The sequence below is a fragment of the Schistocerca piceifrons genome, chromosome 8 (genome assembly GCF_021461385.2).
Source record: "Schistocerca piceifrons isolate TAMUIC-IGC-003096 chromosome 8, iqSchPice1.1, whole genome shotgun sequence".
Classification (NCBI taxonomy): domain Eukaryota; kingdom Metazoa; phylum Arthropoda; class Insecta; order Orthoptera; family Acrididae; genus Schistocerca; species Schistocerca piceifrons.
This window is the reverse complement of record NC_060145.1, coordinates 253,215,958-253,243,940: the sequence shown is the minus strand read 5'-3', so window position 1 is coordinate 253,243,940 and position 27,983 is coordinate 253,215,958. Positions and strand designations below refer to the sequence as shown.

Sequence of the window (27,983 nt, the reverse complement as noted above, 5' to 3'; positions counted from 1 at the left end):
ATAATCCCTAGAATATGGGGACTCTAGAACTCTTATGACATTCGGCAACACTTCTGCAAGCGCCACTTATATGCAGAAATATCGGTATATGAAACTTTCTTGCAGATTAAAGCTGTGTGCCACACCGAGACTCGAACTCGGGACCTTTGCCTTTCGCGGACAAGTGCTCTACCATCTGAGCTACCCAAGCACGACTCACGCCCCCTCCTCACAGCTTCTCGTTCTGGATATATGGATATGAAATGAAATTTGTCTTAGTAATTTCAAACTAACAAAAAAGTTAAACTAATACTTTATGCAGCAATTTGATTTTCATATCAAGTGGAGTAATTTCAGTGCTGTAGTATGTTTTAGACTATTTGAACAATTTTATCCAAGTTTTTGAAGACCTTAGTTATTAATGGTATCAAAAATTAAAGTAATAAATTTCACTTTCTGGGACACTCACAAGTAAACCTGTCCGGAGGATATCTTCCGACTTTGATCGGCTTTGGATATGTTGAGGTATAGAGAAAAATAAGACACATATTTTTTTATACGTGCCCGTACAACCGTTAAGAGGATGAATCACTCCCTTGAATGAAACTGAATTTAATATTTCTGAATCAATACCGTTGAAAAGGTAACAGGAACAAAAAATTCAATTAGGAGTTGTATGCTTTTAAAGTATTTTACAATGGTGCAACCACATTTTTCGATTCAGGAAACATTCCTCACATACAAATAAAGAAAAGATGTTATGTGGACATGTGTCCGGAAACGCTTAATTTCCACGTTAGAGCTCATTTAGTTTCGTCAGTATGTACTGTACTTTCTCGATTCACCGCCAGTTGGCCCAATTGAAGGAAGGTAATGTTGACTTCGGTGCTTGTGTTGACATGCGACTCTTTGCTCTACAGTACTAGCATCAAGCACGTCAGTACGTAACATCAACAGGTTAGTGTTCATCACGAACGTGGTTTTGCAGTCAGTGCAATGTTTACAAATGCGGAGTTGGCAGATGCCCATTTGCTGTATGGATTAGCACGGGGCAATAGCCGTGGTGCGGTACGTTTGTATCGAGACAGATTTCCAGAACGAAGGTGTTCAGACAGGAAGACGTTCGAAGCAATTGATCGGCGTCTTAGGGAGCACGGAACATTCCAACCTTTGACTCGCGACTGGGGAAGACCTAGAACGACGAGGACATCTGCAGTGGACGAGGCAATTCTTCGTGCACTTGACGATAATCCTAATGTCAGCGTCAGAGAAGTTGCTGCTGTACAAGGTAACGTTGACCACTTCACTGTATGGAGAGAGCTACGGGAGAACCAGTTGTTTACATACCATGTACAGCGTGTGCACGCACTATCAGCAGCTGATTGGCCTCCACGGGTACAGTTCTGCGAATGGTTCATCCAACAATGTGTCAATCCTCATTTCAGTGCAAAAGTTCTCTTTACGGATGAGGCTTCATTCCAACGTGATCAAATTGTAAATTTTCACAATCAACATGTGTGGGCTGACGAGAATCCGCACACAATTGTGCAATCACGTCATCAACACAGATTTTCTGTGAACGTTTGGGCAGGCATTGTTGGTGATGTCTTGATTGGGCTCCATGTTCTTCCACCTACGCTCAGTGGAGCACGTTATCATGATTTCATATGGGTTGCTCTACCTGTGCTGTAGAACATGTGCCTTTACAAGTACGACACAACATGTGGTTCATGCACGATGGAGCTCCTGCACATTTCAGTCGAAATGTTCGTATGCTTCTCAACAACAGATTCGGTGACCGATGGATTGGTAGAGGTGGACCAATTCCATGGCCTCCACGCTTTCCTGACCTCGACCCTCTTGACTTTCATTTATGGGGGCATTTGAAAGCTCTTGTCTACGCAACCCCGGTACCAAATGTAGAGATTCTTCGTGCTCGTATTGTGGACGGCTGTGATACAATACGCCATTCTCCAGGGCTGCATCAGCGCATCAGGGATTCCATGCGACGGAGGGTGGATGCATGTATCCTCGCTAACGGAGGACATTTGGGACATTTCCTGTAACAAAGTGTTTGAAGTCACGCTGTTACGTTCTGTTGCTGAGTGTTTCCATTCCATGATTAATATGATTTGAAGAGAAGTAATGAAATGAGCTCTAACATGGAAAGTAAGTGTTTCCGGACACATGTCCACATAACATATTTTCTTTATATATATATATATATATGGGAAAGATTTATTATACAATCTAAAGTGTTGAAAATTGTCACTGAAACGGGTGGCCGGCCGGAGTGGCCGAGCGGTTCTAGGCGATACAGTCCGGAACCGTGCGACCGCTACGGTCGCAGGTTCGAATCCTGCCTCGGGCATGGATGTGTGTGATGTCCTTAGGTTAGTTAGGTTTAAGTCGTTCTAAGTTCTAGGGGACTGATGACCACAGCAGTTAAGTCCCATAGTGCTCGGAGCCATTTGAACCTTTTTTTTGGAACGGGCTGATAAAGGGCGCGCTACAGCGATACAGACAGGTTTTTAGGTTATTCCTGAGAAATGCATCATTGCAATACCACTTCATCATATGTGATTAAATTTGGCGTTAAAGATGCTATATGTTTTGCTATTAGTCAAATTTCGAAATGAAAAACAAATAGTAGGGGATGTGGGGTGTGGGAGGGAATTTCGAAAAAAAATGACTTTTTCTGGCAATTTGGGTGCACCGTTGTAACGTACATTAAAAACGACAGAACTTTTACTTCAAGTTTTTTAAACATATGTTACGGTTTCAACAGTATTCATTCAGCAATATTAAACTCGATTTTTTTCAACAACGAATAAAAAATATGTATCTCTTATTTTTCTCTACTCTACAACATATTCAAAACCAATCAAATTCTAACTGTATCCCTTCGATATGCTTACATGTCAGAAAGATTCAAGATCCGGAATAAGACACTAATATTGACCATGTGACTTAGAACAATGACGTTGTCTTAACACATTGCATTAAAATTCAAACATTAAAATGAGTTGTTTATGCACTGATGCAGTTCTACAACTCTGAACATTCTGTACTTCACCTTCGACGTGATAATTCACTGTGGCGCTTGTGGTGGAAGGTATTATTTAGTAGTGGCTCTTCACACAGTTTATTCCATTAAATTTCTTCTTGGCGCTCTGAGAAATGTTAAAGCATACCACATTATTGGACGTTGAATTATGCCTATAATACTTCCATTTGGAACTCGCTTATAATAATTTGACGATAATTTAGCCTCGCTTTCCGTTCCAGAATGTTGATACTTCGATGGCTGGCTAAAGACTGATTCAAGTGCTGTTGGTCTGCTGACTTGTGCCTTCCACCTTTTCCTTTGGCACGTTAACACCTATCAGACATAGACTGACTTTCTTCCACCTATTCTTATCATTACAATTCTAACCACATGAGTAATTTAAAAGAACTGTATTTTACATATGAATTATAAAAGAATTATATCTCGTAATAACATTCAATAAAAGGACTACATACATCTGAGAACATACAATAATAATAATAAATTAGTGTTTCCATAGGTGGCACAAACGCGTTAGTGTTATAAAATCACCGATATGAACTATTTATGTTAAAAGGCAGCCAGTTAAAATTCTCATCATGGAAAAAATTTCCGTCTGTGCCGGCAGTCGGAAGAGAGACCACCAAACTACGGGTCCTATGTTACAACTCAGGCTCATACATGATGTATCAGAGAGCGGAGGAAATGTGCCATAGATGTTGGCTGTCTGACCGCCGAATGGGAACGTTACGTTCTGCGGTCTTGCGTGGTCTGCTGGAGAGTGTCAACACGGGATTTCACCTTTCCTCTCATTATTGTTATCTTTATTATATGAACTTTTATACGTCGTAGCAAGCCTGGACGACAGCTCTAAGGTTTAACTTCCGGAGGAGGTCGAGTAGCTGCTGCAACAGTTAAATCAGTTTCAGTAAAGCACTTTAATAATACATACTTAACTTTGGAAGAGATCTATTTCCGTATGAGGGTCGATATACGTTTGATACAATCTCAGAACACAATTCTAACTGTTTATCACATGGAGAAGTAGTACCGTAACGTCGCAACTATTTTAGTTCTTGTGCCGAATGACAGTTAAATAACGCTTTACATTTAACAGTGGATTTTGGTACGCTATTGTGATTAAAGACACTAGCTCGCGTCTGAATTTGAACTACGATGACTCTGCTCTGTGAGTCGGCTATCAGGGTGGGGAGAGCGGCGCTGCGCTCTGACGTTAGTAGGAGTTCCAACAACGTCGGCGTACTGAACTTTTTGACGGCGTGACTTCATCAACTTTTCTCATTCGTGGCTGCGTCTAGCATCGACTGTCTTTAACTTTTGGTTCAGTCGTGCGGTACCAACTTCAAAATGGGACCTTACTCTTCGGGCGATGCCACATAAACGCCAACAGAGACACGGTACTACATACTGCCACAAACTACATGTTTCGCGAAAGTGGAAATGTACCCAGAGAGTCCAAGTAAGGAGAACACGTCGCCCTTAAGCGAGTGAAACACTAGGCGACGTCCCAGTCAACAGTTCTATGCCAGAATCTAGCTTCATTTAATACAAACTTCCTGAACCTTATTAAACTATCATTATACACTGTCTAGTCCAGTGGTTCCCAACCTGGGGTAATTACTCACTGAGGGGTAAAATCAAATTTTCTAAGGGCTACAAAACTAAATTATTTTTTGAAGATCATTATTATTATCACTATTTGTGGGTAAGACTGTAATGCTGATTATTAAGTTACCAATCCATATATTTTGTTTCAGACAAGAGTATTAAACCACGACACAATCTGGGTGAGATTAAAGCTTATGAAACGAATGTATCAACATCTACTCACATAGTCCACTTTTCACACAGGAAAGACATGTGTCTATAACAGTAAAATTGAAATGTAAATATCACATAATAATCTCATTGAAACGTCTTCTCTGAGTTGTAGGTAGTTCCCCCAGTTGACCACAGATTGTTTCATTATACATTTGGCTACATATAATCCATCCAATTGACGGCACGACAAACACTAACTACGTAATGGATACTTAATTGCTGCAGGGACTTTACAGCGTTATTATTATTAGTAGTAGTTGGCAGACATAAAGCTTTGGCAGCCTAAGGTCTTCCAGTCTCTGCTAGTTCAAAAGTAAGGACTCCAGCAGTGAAGTAATTTACAAACAATAAGTATATTCCACGGATTTTAATTCGGCTGAATGTGGATGAGGCAAGACTCGCTAGGGAAAGGGGTGGTGCAGAGGAAGTGTATATTGTAACAAGTGTCTATCCTCAATGTGATTAGTTAGCTATCTTTTCTGTAGAGGTGTTATACGTAGCACTCGCGGTCTACTCCTAAGTGTTTCATCATTATATAAAAAAAGATTGTTAGAAATAAGTAGGATCATTAGTTCACTACATAATAAAACACCTACAGAAACTATCTTTCGTCATTTTAAAAATGAAAGTGTTCCAAAAGACTTTTTTTTCATTATAAAATTTAGTTATGCACTGATATTGACGACGTTAGTGGTGGTGGTGGTGGGGGACTAGGTAATATCTGATTGGACTTGGGGGTAATGGCCTCAGAAAAGTTGGGAAACTCTGGTCTAGCCACACTAATGTGACCACATGTCAAAAGCCGAATAGAGTCCACAGGGATAGAGGCATACTTACGTTGATCATTGTGCCTTCCAGAACGACAGATGACCCAGGGAATGTCACGTAAACATTTCCCGGACTATAATGTTCCCTCCTCTGGTTCAAATGGCTCTGAGTACTATGGGAATTAACTTCTGAGGTCATTAGTCCCCTAGAACTTAGAACTATGTAAACCTAACTAATCTAAGGACGTCACACACATCCATGCCCGAGGCAGGATTCGAACCTGCGACCGTAACAGTCGTGCGGCTCCAGAATGTAGCGGCTAGAACCGCTCGGGCATCCCGGCCGGATCCCCCCTCTGGCCTGGACCCTTTATGCACTGATGTTTATGACGTTAGCGGTGGTGGGGGGACTTGGTAATACCTGATTGGACTTAGGGGTAATGGCCTCAGAAAGGTTGGGAAACACTGGTCTAGTCACATTAATGTGACCACCTTTCAAAAGCGTGAACAGAGTCCGCAGGGATAGAGGCATACTTATGTTGATCATTGTGTCTTCCAGAACGACAGATGACTCAGTGAATGTCACATAAACATTTTGCAGACCATAATGTTCCCTCCTCTGGCCTGGACCCTGCCAAAGACTCGTGCAGGGTCGCGCTTCACGTCGTACACGCCATGACCATCTGTCCGATGGAGCATAATACGCGATTAATCTGGAAAGGCCACCTGTCACTACTGTGTGGACGTCCAGGTGCGGTATTGGCATGAAAATTGCAGCTAGCTCGAGTACGTGAACCAGGTGCTCGCTGCGGAGGCCCACTGTTGGTAGCCCCTTGATGCATGTGGGCGATCAGTTTTTGAACAATTGCACCTCTATTCGTCCGCATACATTTCCCAGTCCTCGTTCACCACTATCATTTATGACCTGTGGTGCAACGTAGTTGCTTCGGCGCCGATTTTGGATAGCGCCATTTTGCCATGCACGGTATACTTTAACCAAGGCGGCAAGCGAACAGTTTACAAACTTAACTGTTTCGGAAATGATTCCACCCTCGGCGCGAAAGCGAATGATCACGTCCTTCTGGAGGTCACATAAATCGCTCCGTTTCCGCATGACAACAACGACTGCAGTGTTTATCCGCGCCCCCCTGACACGCTTTCTATATCCCCCACTGCTAGTGCTGTCCCCTGGCGGCTGTAAGAAGTTACTGGACGTGGATGTCGGTCAAAGGTGGAGGTCACATTTTTGTGGATGGACCTTGTACATGCGCAACGGAATTAGGGGAGAGTGTTGTAACCTAAAGGATAGTGTATGTAGGAACGCACGACGTTTTTTGATCTGTACTTCAGTATAATGACCGACTATAGAATCGCAGAAGAATGTGCACTAGAGAGCGCCATAAGCAGTTCCCACAATTTTCTACAGTTCTTATTGTTGTTAGACATGAGGTTGTATTTTGCGCAGTATTTGTAAATATTTCGTGTCCTACACATTGGAGTGTTGTGTAATATATTATAGCTATGTATACGAAATATACTGTTAATTCTTCAGATGCAAAATTTTGTGATGACCAAAACGCTGTATGTTTTACATGGATTGTTATCGGAATATTCCAACATGGCATAATGTGGTATGCTCTGACATATCTGCAGTGCTAAGAAGAAATTTTACCCTTTGAGTCCCAACGACATGAAAATATATATATATATATATATATATATATATATATATATATATATATATATATATATAATTTTATCACATAATTAACCTTTATTATATAGTAAGCAGCGAACTATTTATAAAAGATGTGGACAGTTATGCCATATTTCGTCGGACCTACACTATCTTTTACCTTGAAATAGATGATACTTACAAATGAACTGACCTTCTTTGATATCTTAACAATTCTACCCGTCTTGAAAACGGAAATTTGTGTTAGTTTCCAATAGCTTCCTTTCCAAAATGTATTTAACTTGCAACTGGTTTTTTTGTAACAGTTCTGCTTAATTTGATTTCACTTTCTAATTATTGGTGTGTAAAAGAATAATAATCTAACAGACAGACTATTAAATATGGTACTGACAAGATTTTCTCGTTGCAGCGCTTTTAAATTTTAATCGAAAATTGTTCCTACGTATATTATAAAGCTGTACAGCGAAACATGTTTTCAAATTTGGAAAATAAACTAAATTTTCTGGAGCAATTTTTTGAAATTCAGAAAAATACCACAGCACATGAAGAGTGAATGCCATCACTTAGAAAAAAAGCACTCCGTCTGCAGGGCACAAGTGGCCTACCGCGACCATCCGACTGCCAAGTCATCCTCAGCTGAGGATGCAGATGGGAGGGGCGTGTGGTCAGCAAACCGCTCTCCCGGTTGTTATGATGGTTTTCTTTGACCGGGGCCGCTACTATTCGGTCGATTAGCTCCTCAATTGGCATCACGAGGCTGAGTGCACCCCGAAAAATGCCAACAGCGCATGGCGGACCGGATGGTCACCCATCCAAGTGCCGGCCACGCCCGACAGCGCTTAACTTCGATGATCTGACGGGAACCGGTGTAGCCATTGCGGCAAGGCCGTTGCCATCATTTAAAAAAGGAATAAGAAAATATATAAAACTTATATTACAGGGCTGACTAGAGGCGAAAGTCTGGAAAATGTACCAAGGCACAACACTCTTCCCTACTGGAAATAAGTTCAAAACGGAGAAATTGTAATCTGGCATGAAAATTCTGCAGTACCATTCTGATGGAGTACGCTCAAACTGTTAATGGTGTAATACTTTCCCCTTATGTCAGCATACAATGAGGTGACAAAAGTCATTGGGGTACCTCCTAATATCGCTTCGGACCTCATTCTCCAGCAACACGACGTGGTCGAGACTCATCACATCGTTGGAAGTCCCCAGCAGAAGTTCTGCGACATACTGCTTCTATAGCGGTCCATAAGTGCGAAGAGTATTGCCAATTCAGGAGTTTGTTCACGAACTGACCTCTCGATTACATCCCTTCAGTATTCGATGGGATTCACGTCAGGCGATCTGGGTCGCACACTCATTCGCTCGAAGTGTCCAGAATGTTCTTCAAACCAATCGCCAACAATTGTGGCCTGCTGACATGGCACATTGTCATACAAAACGTTCCATCGTTGTTTGGGAACATGAAGTCCATGATGGCTCCAAATGGTCTTCAGGTGCCAAGCATAACCATTCACAGTCAATGATCGGTTTTGTTGGAACAGAGGACATAGTCCATTCCATGCAAACACAGCCCACAATTTTATGGAGCCACCAACAGGTTGCACAGTGCCTTGTTGCCAACTTGTGCGCACGCCTTCGTGGGCCCTGCGCCATACGCGAACCTTGTCATCAGCTTCACCAACTGAAATCGGGACTCATGTGACCAGGCCACGGTTTTACAGACGTCTAGCATCCGATCAATATGGTCACGAGCTCAGGGGAGGCGCTGCAGGCTATGTCATTCATGCTGTTAACAAAGTCACTCTCGTTGGTCGTCTGCTGCCACCGCTCATGTACGCCAAATTTCACCGCACTACCATAACGGATACGTTTGTTGCACGTGCCATGTTGATTTCACGCAGTGTTACTTGTCAGTTAGCACTGACAACTCTGTGTATGTGCATATCGCTATCCTATGACTTCTGTCACCTCATTGTAAACATAAATTGAAGCATAAACATCCCCATCTGTAACCCGTAAGTTACCTTGGTGTGAGGCGGAGGGTACTTCGTGTAACTTTGTCATTCCCTCTCTTTCCAGCTGTGGTCGCCAGTGGTGGGAGAGAGGAATAGCTGTTACTGACGCTCCGTGTGAGCTTCATGGTCTTTTCGCGAGGTATGTGCACCAGGGGTGGTTGACTCCTAGGGACTTACCGACAATTTGTTCGCAATACGTTACATTTGTATGATTTGAGGTTTAGGTGTTCTGCCACTCTTCCCTCATTTCACTACCGTTTTCTAACGTTGCGACTACTCTGTGTGCGGGAGTATTAGCAGCTACGAGTTTCTTGGAGCCGTGGACGTTTTTCACAGCGAAATTTACAGATGAGGATATAAAATAAAGAGAATCTAAACTAATGCCACTGCGCTAGTGTCGAACAGTGCTAAACTCAAGTTGACAGACACACAGACCGAGGAGATTACTGTACAATACCAGGAATAATTATCGCCATTCTGTTATTTATTCTTAAACGAAAGAAACGGAGTAAGCAAACTACTTGTAGATGTAATTTTATTCATTAATTATTCATGCGTCACTGTCTGGTTGAATATTCCTCCACAACTGCTCTAACGTGCTAATTGTCGACAGTAACAACGTTTTATGTAGGTATAATATGCAACCAGTCGCTTTTTTAATTTGATACAATTTATACCATTAACTAGTTTTCGAGGCACTGCAGGCTCATCGTCAAGTGGAATTCTTAGGAACGTTATTGTCTGGACCGCGCGCAGTTTTACGCTGAAGTCATCGTGTAAGCAGAAATAATGGAAATTTATATATGTTACGTTTTATGGTGATTTCATTCCACTGTTTCGTGGTATCCATGACAAACTTTGCAACGTAAATATCCTAAACATAACAAACTTTTCACTTCGTAACGATTACCAGTTTTGTTCGTCTGGTGAACTGCTTAGTAAGGAACCTTACTACTGTTTGGTGGTAACTAACAAAGCAGAAACTGTTTGGGTCGAATTAGGATATTGTGTATTTTAATCTGAGAACAGTGGAATGACTGCTGTCTGGGTAAACGCACTGGAAAATATTGGCCCTAAGATGGAACCTTGCAGCACTCTGCAATTAATTACAAACCTTTCTTCCGATGTTCAGTAGTGGTGACTACACAGCGGTGCACTTTTTGGATAGAAATAGTAAATTATATATTTTAGCCGAAGAGCAGTAGTACCACTGCTCTCTGGGTAATGGCCCAAGAGAATACTGGCCATAAGTTGGAACTTTGTGGGACCCCACAATTAAATACGACCTTCTTATTGCTGTTCAGCAATGGTGACTAAACAGCAGAGCACTTTTTAGTTAGAATTAGTACATTGTATATTTTAGTTGAAGAGCAGTAAACTAAGTGCTCTCAGTGTAAAGATGCTAGGAAATATGGGGCCCAACATAGAATGTTGTGCGACCCCAAATTTAATTACAAATCTTCCTGTTCAGCAGCAGTAACTACACGTCAGAGCAACTTTTCGGTAGCTTTAGTAAATCCTACGTTTGAGTGAAATAGTGATAGAATGGCACCCCTGAGGGTAGTGGCGCCGGAATTCTCAGGCTATCGACGCCACACATTCGTGTGTATGTGTGCAGCAACCGGAGAACAGCGTGGAGCGCGCGCTGCGGCGCGTGGCGCTGGTCTCGTCGGTGACGCTGCTGCTGCACGGGCTGGCGCAGGTGGGCATGTACCCGAAGCACTACCTGCGCGAGAGCGAGACCTGGCTCAACCTGGGCTGCAGCTCGCTGGTGCTGCTGGTGGCGGCGGCCGGCGAGGTCGGCCAGCCGGCGGACATGGCCGTCTCCACACGCCACCAGCTCATCGTGCACGCCGCCGCGCTCGCCGTGCTCGCCGCCTGGGCCGACCTCATGATGCTCGTCAGCCGCTTCTCCGTCTGGGGCTACTACGCGCTCATGTTCAACGCCGTGCTCCTCAACGTCACCAAGGTAACTGGCTGGCTGACCCCCTCAGGCGCTAGCACCTCGAGGAATCTCGCATCGTTACAATATCAGATTGTCAAGTGACATTCCTTCTTCTCTTTTCATTCAACACCCTTCCTTCAACATTCCCTTTCCTTCTGGACCACTGATGGCAGCATCATAACTCACAAATGCATCCCAGAGAATTCTTCAGTGGTGACCCTTCCAGCGGATGTCACTCCAAAGGCTCCTCAATGTTATCAAAATTTGCGCTTTTACTTGGTAACCTCCTCTGAGACATGCATTTCAAATATTTTTGCACGCTGTGACTTCTAGTTGCTTACCATATTAGAATATCTGGTGATACTCACTGAACCATCCTCGAGACCCTCAACATTTCTTCAGCATCCTACAGTCTGGTTTTTCTAAACTACTGAAGTAAAAGTCTCTCTAGCATCATCATCTCGTAACTATGTACGTGTTCACTGTATCCAGGACCCATTAGACACTGAGGTGACAGAAGTCATGGGATAGCGATACACACATATACAGATAGCGATAGTATCACGTACCTCAAGGAATCTCGCATCGTTACAATATCATTCCTTCTTCCCAGGCTCTTCTCTTTTCATTCAACACCCTTCCTTCAACATTCCCTTTCCTTCTGGACCACTGATGGCAGCGTCATAACTCACAAATGCATCCCAGAGAATTCTTCAGTGGTGACCCTTCCAGCGGATGTCACTCCAGAGGCTCCTCAGTGCTGTCAAAATACGCATTGTTACTTGGTAATCTCCTCTGTGACAAGCATTTCAAATATTTTTGCATGCATTGCCTTCTAGTTGCTTACCATATTAGAATATCTGGTGATACTCTTTGAAACCATCCCTGAAACCCTCAAAATTTCTTCAGCATCCTATAGTCTGGTTTTCCTAGACTACTAAGGTAAACTCTAACATCACCATCTCGTATGTACTGTACGTACGTGTTAACTGTGTCCAGGATCCATTATACACTGAGATGACAGAAGTCATGGGTTAGCGATACGCACATATACAGATAGCGATAGTATCACGTACACGAGGTATAAAAGCGCAGCGCATTGACGGAGCGGTCATTAGTACTCAGGTGGTTCGTGCAAAACAGTTTCTCACGTGATTATGGCCGGACGACAGGAATTAATAGATATTGAAAGCGGGTTAGTTGTTGGAGCTAGTCACGTGGGACATTCTAATTCGGAAATCGTAACAAAATTCAACGTACTGAGATCCACACCCTCAGGAGTGTGCGAGAATACCAAATTAGCCCTCACCATGGACAAAGCAGTGGTTCACAGCCTTTACTTAACAACCGAGGGAAGCGGCGTTTGCGTAGAGTTGTTGATGCTAACAGACAAGCAGCACAGCGTAACGTAACGAGAGAAATCAATAATGGACGTACGACGAACATATCCGTTATGACAGTGCGGCGAAATTTGGAGTTAATAGGCTGTGGCAGCAGAGGATCGACAGAAGTGCCTTTGCTAACACTACGACATCGCCTGCAGTGCCTCTCCTGGGCTCGTCACCATATCAGTTGGAAACTAGACGACTGGAAAACCGGGCCTTAGTCTGATGAACTACGATTTCAGTTTGTAGGAGCTTATGATAGAGTTCGAGTGTGTCACAGACCCTACAAAGCCATGGACCCAAGTTAGCAGTAAGGCACTGTGGAAGCTGGTGGTGGCTCCATAATGGTGTGGGCTGTGTTTACATGAAATGAATTGTGTCCTCTGATCCAACTGAACCGATATTTACAGGAAATAATTATGTACTGCTATTTGGAAACAATTTGCATCCATTCATGTTCCCAAGCAACGATGCCTCATGTCACTGAACCACAAATTTTCGCGATTGCTTTGAAGAACATTCTTGACAGTTCGAGTATATTATTTGGCCTCTCATATCATCTGACATGAATTCCATCGAACATGAATGGAATACAGTCGAGAGATCAGTTCGTGCGAAAACTCCTGCTCTGACAACACTTTCACAGTTCCAGGTGGCTGTAGAGACAGAACGCCTCAATATTTCTGCAGGGGACTTCCAACGACTTATTGAGTCCTTGCCACAACGACTTTTTGAGTCCATGCCACATTGAGCTACTACACTACTAGGTCAGACATGATATTAGGAGGCATTCCATGACTTTCGCCACCTCAGTGTACTCCCATTGACGAGTAAGCCAGAACTTTTAGTGATGACGCTGTCAGCTTGCACAACGCTTTTGGATAACCTATGCAAGGTCCAGCTTCTCAAGATCTTTTATATAAATTTGCTCTCATCATTTACCAACTCAGAATGCGCAATCGTTACCTATGAAGTTATAATTCCAGACCCTCTTATTGTACTTAAATATTCTTCCCTATCCTTTTTTACCTACCTTTGTAACGAAATCTTCTCGTATACCGTCGTATCACATATACACCCATGGGAACTGTGTTGAACACCAACGCTACTCCATTTGATGACAGAATTGTATTCTTCCTTGAACACTTCCCATATGCAGCTCATTACAGATCCTCCTCAATGACATCAAATGGCATGGTATTAATGAGTAAGATCCTCTTCCTCTGGAACTTCTTGTTTTCTGAAATAAGTTGCCTTCTCATTGGTTACCAAATTAGAATGTCCTTCAAAACCATCCAGCAGGCCCTCAGCTTTCCTTCAAAATTCCACTGTCACCTGCTTTCTGGACCGTTGCAGGAAAACGTTCTCTGGGATCATTGTCTCAAAAGTATGTCCATAGAAACTGTACACAGCTTTCATTGGACTCCCATCTATCACTGAGTCGCGTTCTCCAGTGATGATCTTTAGCGTGGACATCACTCAAGAACCTCATCAATATTGCCAACGTGCTCACAACTCTGCTGCGTGACCTCCTCAGGTACCAGAACTTTAAAGTTTCTTAAGCAAATTGGTCTCTTACACTTACGAAACCAGACTGGATAATGACACTCTTTGAAGCCGTCCTCTCTGTACCCTAATCTTTTCCTTCAACATCCTTCCCTATCTATCTTTCAGAAATGCTGTAGGAAAAATTCTGGTAACGTCATGTGATAGCTACACCAAGGAAAGTCTATCAGATACACATTGGAGTCTCACTGAAAACGAAGTTAGATAATCCTGCGATGACCCTTGGAATGCATGTCACCCCAGAATCTCTTAATGGGGCCAAGGTGTGAAACACTGCTGTGTAACTTTTTGTAGCACCAGCATCTCATGTTATCTCTCATAAATTGACGTTTCATCGCTTACCAATTTAGAATGTCCAGTGTTACCCTTTCAAACTATCCTCTCCAGTTCCGCAACCTTTTCTTCAAGATCCTACGCATCCCTATATTCAAGAACATGAGAAGAAAATCTTCTCTGATATCATCATCTTACAGCTACATTCACAGTTAATGTATCTAGGAAGTTAGATTCCCCTGTGACGGTCATTTCAATGTACGTCACTCAAAAGTGTTATCTTTTCCTCTTAACATGCTGCCCTCTCTCGCTGCTATTTGCTCTCTTACTTTCACGTCGTAGGCACACAGTGTGTCTATAATCTCTATCCGAATAACAACTGCTCAGAATAACTCTTTTCAAATGACTTTGTAACCGGGAAGCTCTGACTTCCGTAAGGCTCAGGGGACTACATTTTATCATGACTGGCCTCATTATCATGATCGCCCTCTCTATACATCTTTCCTAATTGTGCTAAACATTCTGCTGTTACTATTTAAGAAAACATATGTGTTTGCCTAGATTTGATAATTTTTTTTGTTTTACACGACCTAGTTTACGGCTTAGGTGCCTACTTTCTAGTGTTACGGAGTCTAATGTGCTCTTAAACAAACAGTAGACAACTGCCGAAGAAATTAACTGGTAATTCAAAATATACTGATAACTTAGAAATACAAGAACTACACCGAAGAGCCAAAGAAACTGGCACACCTGTCTTATATCGTGTAGGGCCCCCGCGATCACGTGGAAGTGCCTCAATACGACGTGGCATGGACTCGATTAATGCCTGAAGTAGTGTTGCAGGGAATTGACACCATGAATCTTGCGGGGCTGTCCACAAATCCGTAAGACTACGAGTGGGTGCTGAACACCACGTTGCAAATCATCCCAAATATGCTTAATAATGTCCGTGTCTGGGAAGTTTGGTGGCCAGCGGGAGTGTTTAAACTCAGAGTGTTCCTGGAGACACTCTGTAGCAACTCTAGATGTGTGAGGTGTCGCATTTCCAGCTGGAATTGCCCAAGCCTGTCAGAATGCACAGTGGACATGAATGGATGCAGGTGATCAGACAGGATGCTTACGTACATGTCACTTGTCAGAGTCGTATCTAGACGCATCAGGCGTCCCATGTCACTCCAGATGCATACACCCCAGACCATTACAGAACCTCCACCAGCTTAAATAGTCCCCTTCTGACACGCAAGGTCCATGGATTCATGAGTCTGTCTCCTTACCCGTACACGTCCATCCGCTCGATACAATTTGAAACGAGAATCTTCCGACCAGGCAACATGTTTCCAATCATCAACAGTCCAATGTCGGTGTTGACGGACCTAGGCGGGGCGTAAAGCTTTATGTCGTGCAGTCATCGAGGGTACACGAGTAGGACCTCGACTCCGAAAGCCCATATCGATGATGGTTCGTTGAATGGTTCGCTCGCTGACACTTGTTGATGGCCCAGCATTGAAATCTCCAGCAATTTGCGGAAATGTTGAGCTTCTGTCACGTTGAACGATTCTCCTCAGTCGTCGTCGGTCCCGTTCTTTCTGGGTCTTTTTCCATCCGCAGCGATGTCGGAGATTTGATGTTTTACCAGATTCCTGATATTCACGGTACACTCGTGAAATGGTCGTACGAGAAAATCCCCACTTCATCGCTACCTCGCAGATGCTGTGTCCCATCGCTCGTGTGCCGGCTATAACACCACGTTGAAACTCACTTAAATCTTGATAACCTGCTATTGTAGCAGCAGTAACCGAACTAACAACTGCGTCAGACACTTGTCTTACACAGGCGTTGCTGACTCCAGCGCCGTATTTTGCCTGTTTGGATATATCTGTATTTGAATACGCATGTCTATATACCAGTTTCTTTGGCGCTTCAGTTTAAATAAAATGCTGATATGAAACAATTTTGGTGTAATATTATCTAAATCACCTTATAGTAGTTTCTCACTACTCCATATTAAAACTAGGTACTATTAATATACAAAAGGGGGATCAAAGTTGCTTCGGTAATTTTGTCACTATTAAAGGCTGGATATTTTAGAATAAATTATATATCTTTTATGAGTGTTTATGAATGTAATCTTTTGGAAGAGTTTTGTAACTTTTCTCTGTAATTAAGAATGAAGATTTTGGAACAACTTATACCAGAGAAAAAATGCTCCTTTCGGGTTACAAAAAAGGCAAATATGTTCCTCCTTAAAAGACTCTGACAGAAAAGTGGGGAAGCAGCTACCTCATTCCTCATTCCTCAGCAAAAATTTTGGCATGTGAACGTAGTTCTATTCTTTTAAAACACAATATTTTAACTTCTTTTATGCAGTCTCTCTTCGTTGTTATGCCTTCGTACTCACTACCACTGTCTCTACATGTCTCTGTCCAGCTGTCTCCTTTTCTCCCTTTGATTTGCAGTACATCACACTGCCACTGTCTTCTTTCTCACTAACATCGTCTATTTCTGTCTGCTACCTCTTTCTCTTCCATTGGCATTGTCTCCTCTCTCTTCCACCACCACTGCCTCTCTGGTGCTCTGCTTCAGTACCAAAGACCGCGAATACGTTCACAAGCCAAAAATTTTGACGAGAAAGGCTGAATGGCGAGTGAGGCAGCTGATTCCCCGCTTTTCTGTCATAGTCTTTTCAAATGTTCAAATGTGTGTGAATTCCTAAGGGACCAAACTGCTGAGGTCATCGGTCCCTAGACTTACACACTACTTAAACTAGCTTATGCTAAGGACAACACACACACCCATACCCGAGGGAGGACTCGAACCTCCGGCGGGAGGCGCAGCGCAGTTCATGACATTTCGCCTCTAACCGCGCGGCCATAATCTTTTAAAGAGGAACATATTTGCCTTTTTTGTGCTCTGAAAGGAGCATTTTCCCGCTGATTCCCTTCTTTTCCGTAATACAGCAAGATGTGCGGCTTATATAAAACCAATTTTGTAGGCCAGTAAATTTCTTGTAGTTTATTTATATACTTCGACACAATTATATGCTTTGACACATATAAATTACTTTACATAAAAATGCACAACAGTTTTGGGCCACACTTTCAGTATAACTGAAGATGCTATGTTTGATTTGCAAGTACAAAGAATTTTGTGTGATAAAATAATTTTTCTACGACAGTTAAGGCTACATTTATCCCTCGAACCGGATATTAGGTGCGTATTTTGCATGCGTAAGTATGGTAAATTTGAACCTCTGGACCTCAGTACTGGATAATGTTACCGAAAAAAGTTTCAAAGTTTCCCGAGAACATTATCTTAAGTACATCTGATAAAAATTTCGGCAATTTGTGGTGAATAGAAATTATAGAAGTGGCTATCCCCACAACTGGTACTTTTGGTGAGACGTTTGCTGTGGTTAGCTATTTAGATAACTGCATCCCACGGAACAAAAACGACTAAAAACAGTATTTTACGGTTTTCTCAGGAAGCACCCAGGAACAAATGATGCTTTTATAAGCCGCCTAAGGCCCCTACCGATTTGTTCAATTTGCCTGGGCTGTACGCAGTGTACAATGTTAATAAAATTCGACTCTGTACTGCAGGATAGCAACAGTATGTCCGTTCTTCCTCTAGGTGAACAAATTTTCGCTAGGCTATCCAAAGCATTTGATCCCTTATCTATGTGAACAATAGAACTGTAGAGACGGCCCACTGAAAAATTGTATTCCTGCGAGCGGCTTTTTGAAACGTACTGGTGCCTTTCGCTGTCATGCAGAGACACATAACTCGTACAACACAGGTTTGATGGAGGAAGGACAATAAACAAGCTTTCCCTTCTTGTATTTCAATGGTATCCAGAAAGATGAGAAAGAACCGTTTGGTCGTTCTCTTAGAGCCTTGTGTGTGCTTCCAGATGTTTTTAATTTTCAGTATTTGAAACCTTGATTGTATCTGTCCTCTCTCTTCAGAATTGTGTTACGTCTCATTCGGTGTTACTGCTGGCCGATCCTTCTGTATTTTGTTAGCCTTTCTCTGCAGATGCCAACCTGACCGTATTTTCGAGAGACAGATTTAAGAAACTAAGCGTCGATATACTGCAAGTTAAATGTTTCTGAAACTCTTGTATTTGGGCGCAATAATGTAAGTGAGTTCATAATTTTCCGTTAACTCATTTTTACTAACCTCTGTGGAATTATGTGAAGCTTTCCGTTGGTTCTGTTTTATCTTTCACATTGCCAGCTCCTTTAGGCCTTCTAGGTTAGTACCTCTACTTCTTCTCCACATTGTATCCTTGCTTGCTAACTTATTGATTAAATAAGGCACTACTGCAAGCCAATTGGTTCTCTGTAATATGATACAAGCGAATTAAATAGTACATAACAGGGTCACCACTAGGTTTTATGCTGAGAAAAGAAAGAGAATGTCCTGCTGCTGTTAGTGTTAGAGAAGCGAATCCATCATCACAACAGCGTCTATTATCAACTGGAAGAAATTCAGCAGGCTTACTAACAATTTATGGTATTTCTTTTGTACCATGCAACACAGTAAATATTCATAGACATTTAATTTAAAGAAATTTATGCTCAAATGCTGATATAAATATCTTCGAAATATTAGGTAAATAAGTATTGGCGTACTATCTACAGTGCTACTACTCTTCCACAGAATTTTCACTCATCCCGGTTATACTCAGCCAGTCTCGTAGAGCACCAAGGGCACGTCTTCTCTCTATCACAAGGATGTGCAGACTTAGTAGTACTGTGGGCGGCAAGTCCTTCACTGTGACTACGTAAGGGCACAGAAAAATAAAAGTTGGTCCACATAATTTTTTTCATAAATATCCATTTTATTTAAATTTTGTACTTTCTTGTATTATGAGGGCTATTTGGAAACTTCGTTCCAGTTGGGTGCGAAATGGAAACCACAGTGAAAATCTGATGAAACTTTGCACAGATGTGTTGGCTCGTGTCTCTGGTATGCCCGTCGATAGCGTCGTGTGCTCGTTTCAGTACTGAGCGCACGGTGAACACGTAAAGATGTCTAGAAAATAGTGTCTCCGCCAGGTTTGAGGGCCTGGAGAGAGATTTCGCCTGATCTCATGCAGCCCGCATAACATAAATGACTTGCGTTTCTTTCTTCATGACAATGCTCGGCTGCACTCTACAAGGGCACGAAGATGCTCTGCAGATTTTCGGTTGGAAGTATTTCATCGACCCCAATACAGCCCGTAATTGGCTCTCCCTGAGTTTCATCTCTGCTCACAAGAACCGCTGGCTATGAAGACAACATTTTGGCATGAACAATGAGCTGTAGCCCAGCGTAGAAAATTGGCGGAAAGCACTGGTGGCTACTTTCCATGGCGAGGGTGTTCTAAAGTTGATACAATGATATGTAAAATGTCTAAGTCGTAGCGGCGACTATGTAGTGAAATCGCTGGAAGGTGAAGCTATCCCTTGCAAATCAAACATTTTTCATTTTCACAGTGGTTTCCATTTCTCGACCGATTTGACTTTATTTTCCGATTAGAGCTGGTATTATTGACCGACGATCCTGAAGTAAATGCACACAGGTACACAGAAATAAATGTTGTTGCTTACATTAATCCCAAAAAGTTCAGTGCATTAATGAGTGGGCTGATGAAGCTCATATTTACTGTAGAATACACAGACCACTGACGAATAAGCAACGTCGTTCCGTGCAGTCTCGCGTTGAGCTCTTGTTGTCACGACTGCACTGTTGCGGAAGCACGCAAATTGAAAAATAACAGGCCGAGAGACAAGTTATTATCCCGAATCGGCATCCACCTGGCCCAACTCCAAACAGACTGGCGTGGCTGAAAAGACCCAAGTTAGACAAGCAGCCGCCCCCTCCTTTCTGGGAGCAAATAAAAGATGAGTAACAAAAATTTACGCTTCTTGACAATTTATAAGGAGCAGAGACATTATTGGACAAGAATAATGACAGGCTACGATCGACGACATGAAAGACAGAACATACGTAATATACATCGATGAACCAAAACATTATGACAACCTTTTAGACAGCGTATTGGTCCACTTTCAAACACAGTACAGCAGCGATTCTTCTTGTCATGGATTCTATAAGTCCTTTATAGGTTTCCAGGTGTGTGTGGTACCACATGCCTATTCATAGCTCAGTAAATTCCCCCAAATTACGGGACGGTGGTTTGTGGGCATGCACTGGCGCCCAATACGCGTGTCAGTAGGTACAGATCAGGGACATTTTATGGCTAAGACGTCAATGAGAGATCACTGTCATACTCCTCAAACCACTGCAGTACGATTCTGGCCTTGTGTGTTATCTTGCTGGAAGATGTCATCGCCATCAGATAAGGCATCAAACATGAAGGGATGAGGGTAGCCCGCTATAATTTTCACGTGGTTCACCTCTGTCATGGTATCTTCGAGTACTACCATAGGTTTCAGAAGCCAAATTCAATGTACTCCATAGCGCAATTCTGCTCTCACCGTCCTGCATTTGTGGCGCGGTGCTCGTTTCAAGCAACCATTCGCCTGGATGACGGTGTATAAGGACCCAGTTATCGACGTGATGTAACAAGAAATACGATCATTCGACAGGCGACACTTTTCTATTAATCCACGGTGAAAACTCAGTATGCTATGCCCATTACAATCGTAACTGACGATGTCATTGGGTCAACACTGCAACGCGTAGGGGTCGTGTGATGTGGAGCTTCATGTTCAACAGTGGACTTTGACGGTAAACTTCGAAACACTTGTGCCTACTCCAGCATTGTACTCTGACGACACATCTGCCACAGATCACTGCCTATCCTGGTTTACACAATGGGGGATCCTCCGGCGTCTAAGTTTTGTGATGAGACGTGGACGCGTGGACGTTCACTCCTGTTACTGGCATAACTACGATGCCAGGTCTGTCTTTCAGTAACTAAAATATTTTCCCAGATACAGCACTCAGTTCTGCGCCGGTGTCAATCAACACGTTTAGTTGTATGCCGTGCATATTAACAGACACTACTATCTGCCTACACTTATCCTCGACTGTTTCTTTATTTTCCCACAATAAATCCTCGTCTATATCCAGGTCATTCCAAAAGAAACCATCCGACTTTGATCGTAAATCTGGCTTATCTGGCGGCTGTTTCAGCCTCTGTTCACATACAGTTTTAATTTCAACACGTTTGTCCTGAGGCTTAGTCTGTAGCTTCGCCTCCAATACCGAAACCTCTTCCTGTAACTCGTCAACTAGTGAGTGTTGCTTTGCTATCAATTCATTAATTGTCCCCTTCGTTGATTCCCCTTTGGTCAGATTGATCTCATCTGCCAATCTACCTGGAGGAATGTGCCCAGTAGTATCTGCAATTACTTCCTCTAGATCTGCGCAACCCACACTGCTATCGTCTGACCGTATAATGTCAGCTCTAACCTCATACACGCTGTAATCTATGTGCTTTTCTACCAATCGTGTCCGGCTATCACAAAAATTTTCGTAATCTCTCTCCTTAATACTCTCGCAATGTTTAAACTGGAGGTTTGCGTCGGATGGGTCGGCCACTTCTAACACTATAACTTTCGGTAAAGTCTGCCGGTCAGGGCCAGAACTTTCCGTTACTACTTCAACATCCAACTCTTGCGGTATGAAGCACGACGAATCTTGCTCGTGCTCCCCATTAACATCAACTATTTCTGGTAAAGTCTGCCGGCTAGGGCGAGAACTTTCTGTCATTTCACAAACACTATCTTCCTGCGGGACGAGACGCGGAAAATCCTGCACGCGCTCCCCATAAACACTTCTCCCATACAGGCCTCTATAATCTCTTAGTTCGTCGTATAAGCGACCGAACTGCCTTAACCAGACCTCATCCCTCTCTGCATCCCCTCGCTCGATGACGGACGTTTTATCCGACATCTGATCTTCTCTCAACACTTGCGAATCATTCTTAAACTCAGTGGGTGTTACAGCTGCCACTTTATAATCGATTTCCGGAACACTACTTAAATTGTTCTCAATAACAGTGAATGTATTTTCTACTGCCGTGTCTACAGCTGATCTACTACTCGTGGGCGCACTCCTTCCTCCTAACACTGGCACACTCTCCCGCCTTTGATTATTCCATACGGAATTTTCATAACGACGACACCTCGGTTTCCTACTGTTATTGGGCCGCCAAAATTTCTCCACGACCGGTCGGCCCCTCACCGGCGTGGCTAATGGTTTCCCTGTCTCGTCCCAGCAGATACGCTCCCCGGATGTTGCTGAGGCGGCTGATCACACCCTCTGGCGTTATTACTATTCTGCGAAGCCCGTATCACGCTAGTATGATACTGGTTTCCGTCATTCTTGTTATTACTTGCATTGTACCGATTTTTCATTACGGCCCGAACCACTATCGTTATTGCTGCCAAGATTGCGGTATGCATTATTCCCATAGTTATCATTGTTGTGGTTGCTGTGGTACCCGTTGTTGTTACCACGGCCTCTACCACTATCGCGATTATTGCGCCAATTGTCCTCGTCCTCAACTCTTTCCAGGAAATCATTGATTGTCCTGTAATTGCTTCCTATGTAGCGTTTTGTATCATCTGGAAGCTTCTTGTAGAGTTCCCAGACTATTTCGGATTCTGTGCGGCGATCACGCAAATATTCCAACTTGCGGATCCAGCCCTCACAAAACTCCTTCATCGAGCCGCGCGAATTCGCATCGAAAGGCCTCGATACGACAAATTCGCGCCAGACTCTTTGTTGTTTTTGCTCTGACCAGTATTCAGCCAGAAACAAATTTTTAAACTCGTCAAAAGTCAGGTTCGTAATGTCGAGGTTTAAACCCCAACGCTTGGCATCACCAGCCAACACGTCAATAACCGCATTAATTTTTCTCTCATTAGTCCATGATCTGGGTAAAACCCTTTCACAATTTTTAATGAAATCCGTCGGGTGTATACCGCCTTTTTTCAAGGGGTCGTACCGCTCCTCTTTCGTCAACAATTCTGAACTATGTGCACAGATTGGCACATAGCTCTGTTTTTCGTCAAGTTTCTTTTCTAATTCCGACACTCTCGTAATTACTTGGCAAGTGGTTGTCGCAAGCGTTTCCACTTCCTTCTTTTTCTCTTCGCAGGTATTAGCCTGCTTCCTCACTTTAATATCTACTTCGGACACTAAAGCCTTTAAAGTTTCCACCTTCTGTTGATCCTCTTTTTTCACTAATTGAATTTGTTCCGTCACCTTATTCTCGATGATCGGAGCTACTGCTTCTCCTACACTTTTCTCGATTCTGCTAATTTCGGAATTAAAACGAGTATTTATGCTCGCAATTTCCGCTTGAACGCCTATCATTTCCTGTTTGAGATTACCGATTTCCGTATTAATTACAACAATATCTTCTTTGATTTTATCAACTTTTGTGTTAACAACTCGAACATTGTTGTTAACAACATCAATAGCTTTGTTCTGATTGTCTAGCTTCCGTTCAATTTTTTCAGACTGAGCTTCTTGCTTGGCAGACTGAACTTCTTGCTTGGCAGCCTGAGCTTCTTGCTTGGCAGCCTGAGCTTTAATTTCTGCCGATTGACTCTTGATTTCGTTAATCAAAACATTCAATAAATCAGTTAATTTCCTGGAAACTACCGGTTTTACTTCCGTAGCAGCTTCCTCTTTAATTGTTCCCCCGTATTCGTCATCAAGGGGTTCAGATTTGGTTTTCACTTCCGATTCCGAAACATTTTCTAAAGTTTGGAATTCCATTTCTGCTCTTTGTTGCGTTTCGGCGGTCGCGTCTTTCATGCTAGCCGCCTGCCCCAGAACAATGGGTTCCACGGTGCGCGTTTCCCACTGTTCGACCGATTGTTCCGTACCCAAGTCTACCAAATTCTGGTAATTGTTGCCTTCACTCAGTTTACCAATTTTCAATATAAATGCCAAATCTTAAATATAATTAGGATTACTCCCAATACTTATTCTCGCTGACGTAACGGCCTGTTCGTAACCAGTACTTTGTTACGAGATTTGCACAATGCAAAATTCGTGTCCAGAACAACCTCAGATTTGAAGATTGTCCTGTCACCAGATCGCCAAGTGTAACCTCCCCCTCACTTATCGACCTTAATGACAGTGAAAAATTAAACCGCATGTACCTAATGGAAATTTGGGAAAAGCAATCGTCACCGAAGTTAATTTGTCGGTAAAGATGGAGGAAAGGGTTACATCAAAATGAAAGGGAAAATGCAAATGAAACTGGTGGAAATTAATTTTGAAAAGGGCTAAAGTTAATAAAGAAAGTAAATGTACGGCCGTTACGTTAACAATTAACTAGCGGTAATTAGATATTTGAGATTTGGGGGAAATTACGGTCGCCAGTCCTAAGGACAATTACTATAGTAACTGAAAAAGAATTAGCACTAGAAGCGTGGCAACTGAAGGTTGACATGTGTAGTGTGAAAACTGAAAGTTTGTGAGAAGTAATAAATTTCGCTACACTCTGACTTAATTTAGCAAAAGAGTTAATAAAACCGGAAAATCGAAAGTTAATTTAGTGACTGAAGTTAATAGTGAGATTTGTTTCTGAAGCACTACGAAATTCAGTAAAATAAGGTTAGTCTTGGGCTACCTCAACAATCATTTCAAAAGCTACTTGATTATTGGAGTGAGATAAGATCCTTAGCTAGTTTTTTATGGTTCCAATGAGGTCCTCACATCAAAAGCAATGCACTCACGATCTACGTGCAATGTCTATGCTTGGACGACAACAGCGCATGAAGACGCCAGGTTGGTAAAATATTGGGTATAAACGTTCCAGATCTTGCGTCTTGCAGCTCTCAAATTCTGATGAAAAGGCATTTTTACATGGTGGACACCAAAGCTGCTATTTATTTACTATCTGGCTAGTTTCGGGCTTTGCCCATTTTCTCACGCCACCTATAACGGACAGCAAAATTTGTTACGAGTGCATACGTCCACTGTGGATAATTTACGAATAGCACTCTACTTTGCATTAAACACCAAACACGTGACTACAAACGATTCATAGAAACTTTCAATAAGATCTTAATCAGCATATGAGTTGTACTCCAACCCGTATTAATCACTCGCCAAATATGAGATTGAAAATTATACAGCGAAAACTGTAACTGCATAATGATACTGTTGTGTGTGGATTTCTTTCAAATACAAATGAACTAATTTGTTTCCTCTAAAATAGTGCTTAAAAGGAAATGAAAATTTACTGTACAACTTGGATGTGGTGGAAAACTCTGTCTCCCAGTAATGCAGTTAATGATGTTAATATAACTGCGGATTAAATTGAATATCCCAGAGATTATATAAGACGTTATGAGTACAATGAAATTCTTTGCATCAATATCTATTAAAATTACGGTACCACCTACGACAACTAAACCAGCGTGATACACAGTATAATCCAGTGAGAACAAATTCTCCATTGCATGTAAATTATCGTTGTCGCATGGATACGTAATGCTGGATAATGAAGGTATTACAGTTAAGAAAAATGTATATAGTATGCACCTACATTAACATAATATACTACGGTATATGTGACTTCTTTTATGAAGATCTTTGACACATTTAAGTATGATGAGGCAAACAAGATTGTTCTCATCAAACATTTCCCATATACAAAGTACGAAAGAAGTTACCATATGAACCACCATACCACTGTTACCTTTATTAATCACATTCGACGCATCCATTTGTGACAAATTTTCCTCTGCAATACGTGGCTTGTGAAATTGGGCAAAGTCCGAAACTAATCAGCCAGTAAATAAATAGCAGCTTGCAGTGCTTCGAGAATTTCAGAAGAAATTCTAGAATCACTAGGCCTTACAACGTTTCGAACATCCGATATTTTAGATATGAGTAGGAAAAACGAATCAGCCGACTGCGCATAGTTTATTTGTATGAGTAGGTGAAAAAAGAACCGCCGCGAGGAAAAAGATGGGCACGGGGTCTGAACGGCTGCAGACAAGTACTTGCTGTACGGTACACTGAGTTTCGTGTACGGGCAAAGAAGAACAAGTAAAGTTTATATAGTATTCTGTGTTCTTTAATGTCTGTGATGATTGTAAAAAGACTGGTGGACAGTTGAAAGTAGTTTCTTAAGGACACTCATGTGTTGGACTCGAATGAGAATAGAGACTTTTAAATTTTTTCATGTCTCGGTTATTATCGAAGCGAGATACAATAAGCTATTTTGGAGACGTGTAAATGATTCTAACGTTCGAAGAATGAGTTAGCTTGCCGAACGTTTATGAACGTTGAAAATATATTGTGATTGAATTGAAAAATATTATACGAGAACACAAATTATTTCAAGTATAGAAAAGTAGTTAGTAAATTCCCTTAACCAGCAACATATCTTCGGAGACGAAGCTCTCGGGAGATCGACGTAGCGGATTAACCAGAGAAAAGGCTCTGATACACATAAGCGGCAAGTTAACTGAATTTAGAGAAGTGTGAGTCTTGCACCCCAGCACCACACTGTCTCTTGATGTCGTCCAGAGAACGTTGGAAGCTTTGGTGTTCAACATTAAGACATGTATCTTCTTGAGATATTAGGAATTCATTGCGCTGTTCGGATGTGAAAAGGTACAACTAGGCGCTTACATGTCGTGCTGCTCCAGTGCCAATAGAGGCAGTGAACTGGCAACTGCGGTAACACACCGTAGGGAATTAGACACTGATTTTTGACCACTTGCCGCGTATCTGATTGCTGGTGAAAAGGCATGGTGGAATGAGGTGAATAATCTTGATCATTTTGCTCTTCACAGCTGTTTTATGTTAATGCTAATAAGAATCACCACAGATGTAGTCAGGTTTCGGTAAGAGAACGTCATCAGGTGGCAATGAAATTCGCCAACAGTCTTCTTGCAGAGACCACAACATTTGTGGACTCTTTACTGTCCAGAGGTGAATTTATGTATTGCAGTGTAGCTATAAAGGACGTGTCGTTCTGTTGCAGGTGCTGTTCGTGTTTATGTTTCTAATCTTCGGCTTCGCGCTGAGCTTCTCGATCATATTCTACCGGAGCCCGTACTTCGGCAACCCGTGGAAGGCGCTGCTGAAGACGACGGTGATGATGACGGGGGAGTTCGAGTACGACGACATGTTCGACGACAAGCAGAAGAAGGAGGGCGACGAGTGGTCGCGGCTGGAGGTGACGGGCCGCGTCGTCTTCCTGCTCTTCATCCTGCTCGCCTCCATCGTCCTCATGAACCTCATGGTGGGCCTCGCAGTCAGCGACATACAGGTTCGTACACCTCACGGAATTCCGTTGTAGGTTTGCCGCACAGAATGATCACACCACGTGTTTCTCACCCCTGGTGGTACTTGCTCTATCGATGGCTGTGAAGGCAGATGCAAGAGCCGCACATATTCACATTTAGCCATCTTCTCGCTTGCCACGTTGTGGTGAAGCCATTGAGGATCGTGATGAATGTTTC

The 27,983-nt window shown here is 42.6% G+C and overlaps 1 protein-coding gene across 1 annotated transcript in view; it reads left to right on the top strand.

The window, feature by feature from the left end:
* LOC124711522 (transient receptor potential channel pyrexia-like) overlaps positions 1-27,983 on the top strand; it is a 239,114-nt gene that overhangs the window by 163,887 nt on the left and 47,244 nt on the right. The window contains exons 10-11 of the mRNA XM_047241644.1: positions 10,976-11,326; positions 27,503-27,790. Coding sequence (XP_047097600.1) covers positions 10,976-11,326; positions 27,503-27,790 — 639 coding nt within the window. The remainder of the gene's footprint in view (positions 1-10,975; positions 11,327-27,502; positions 27,791-27,983) is intronic.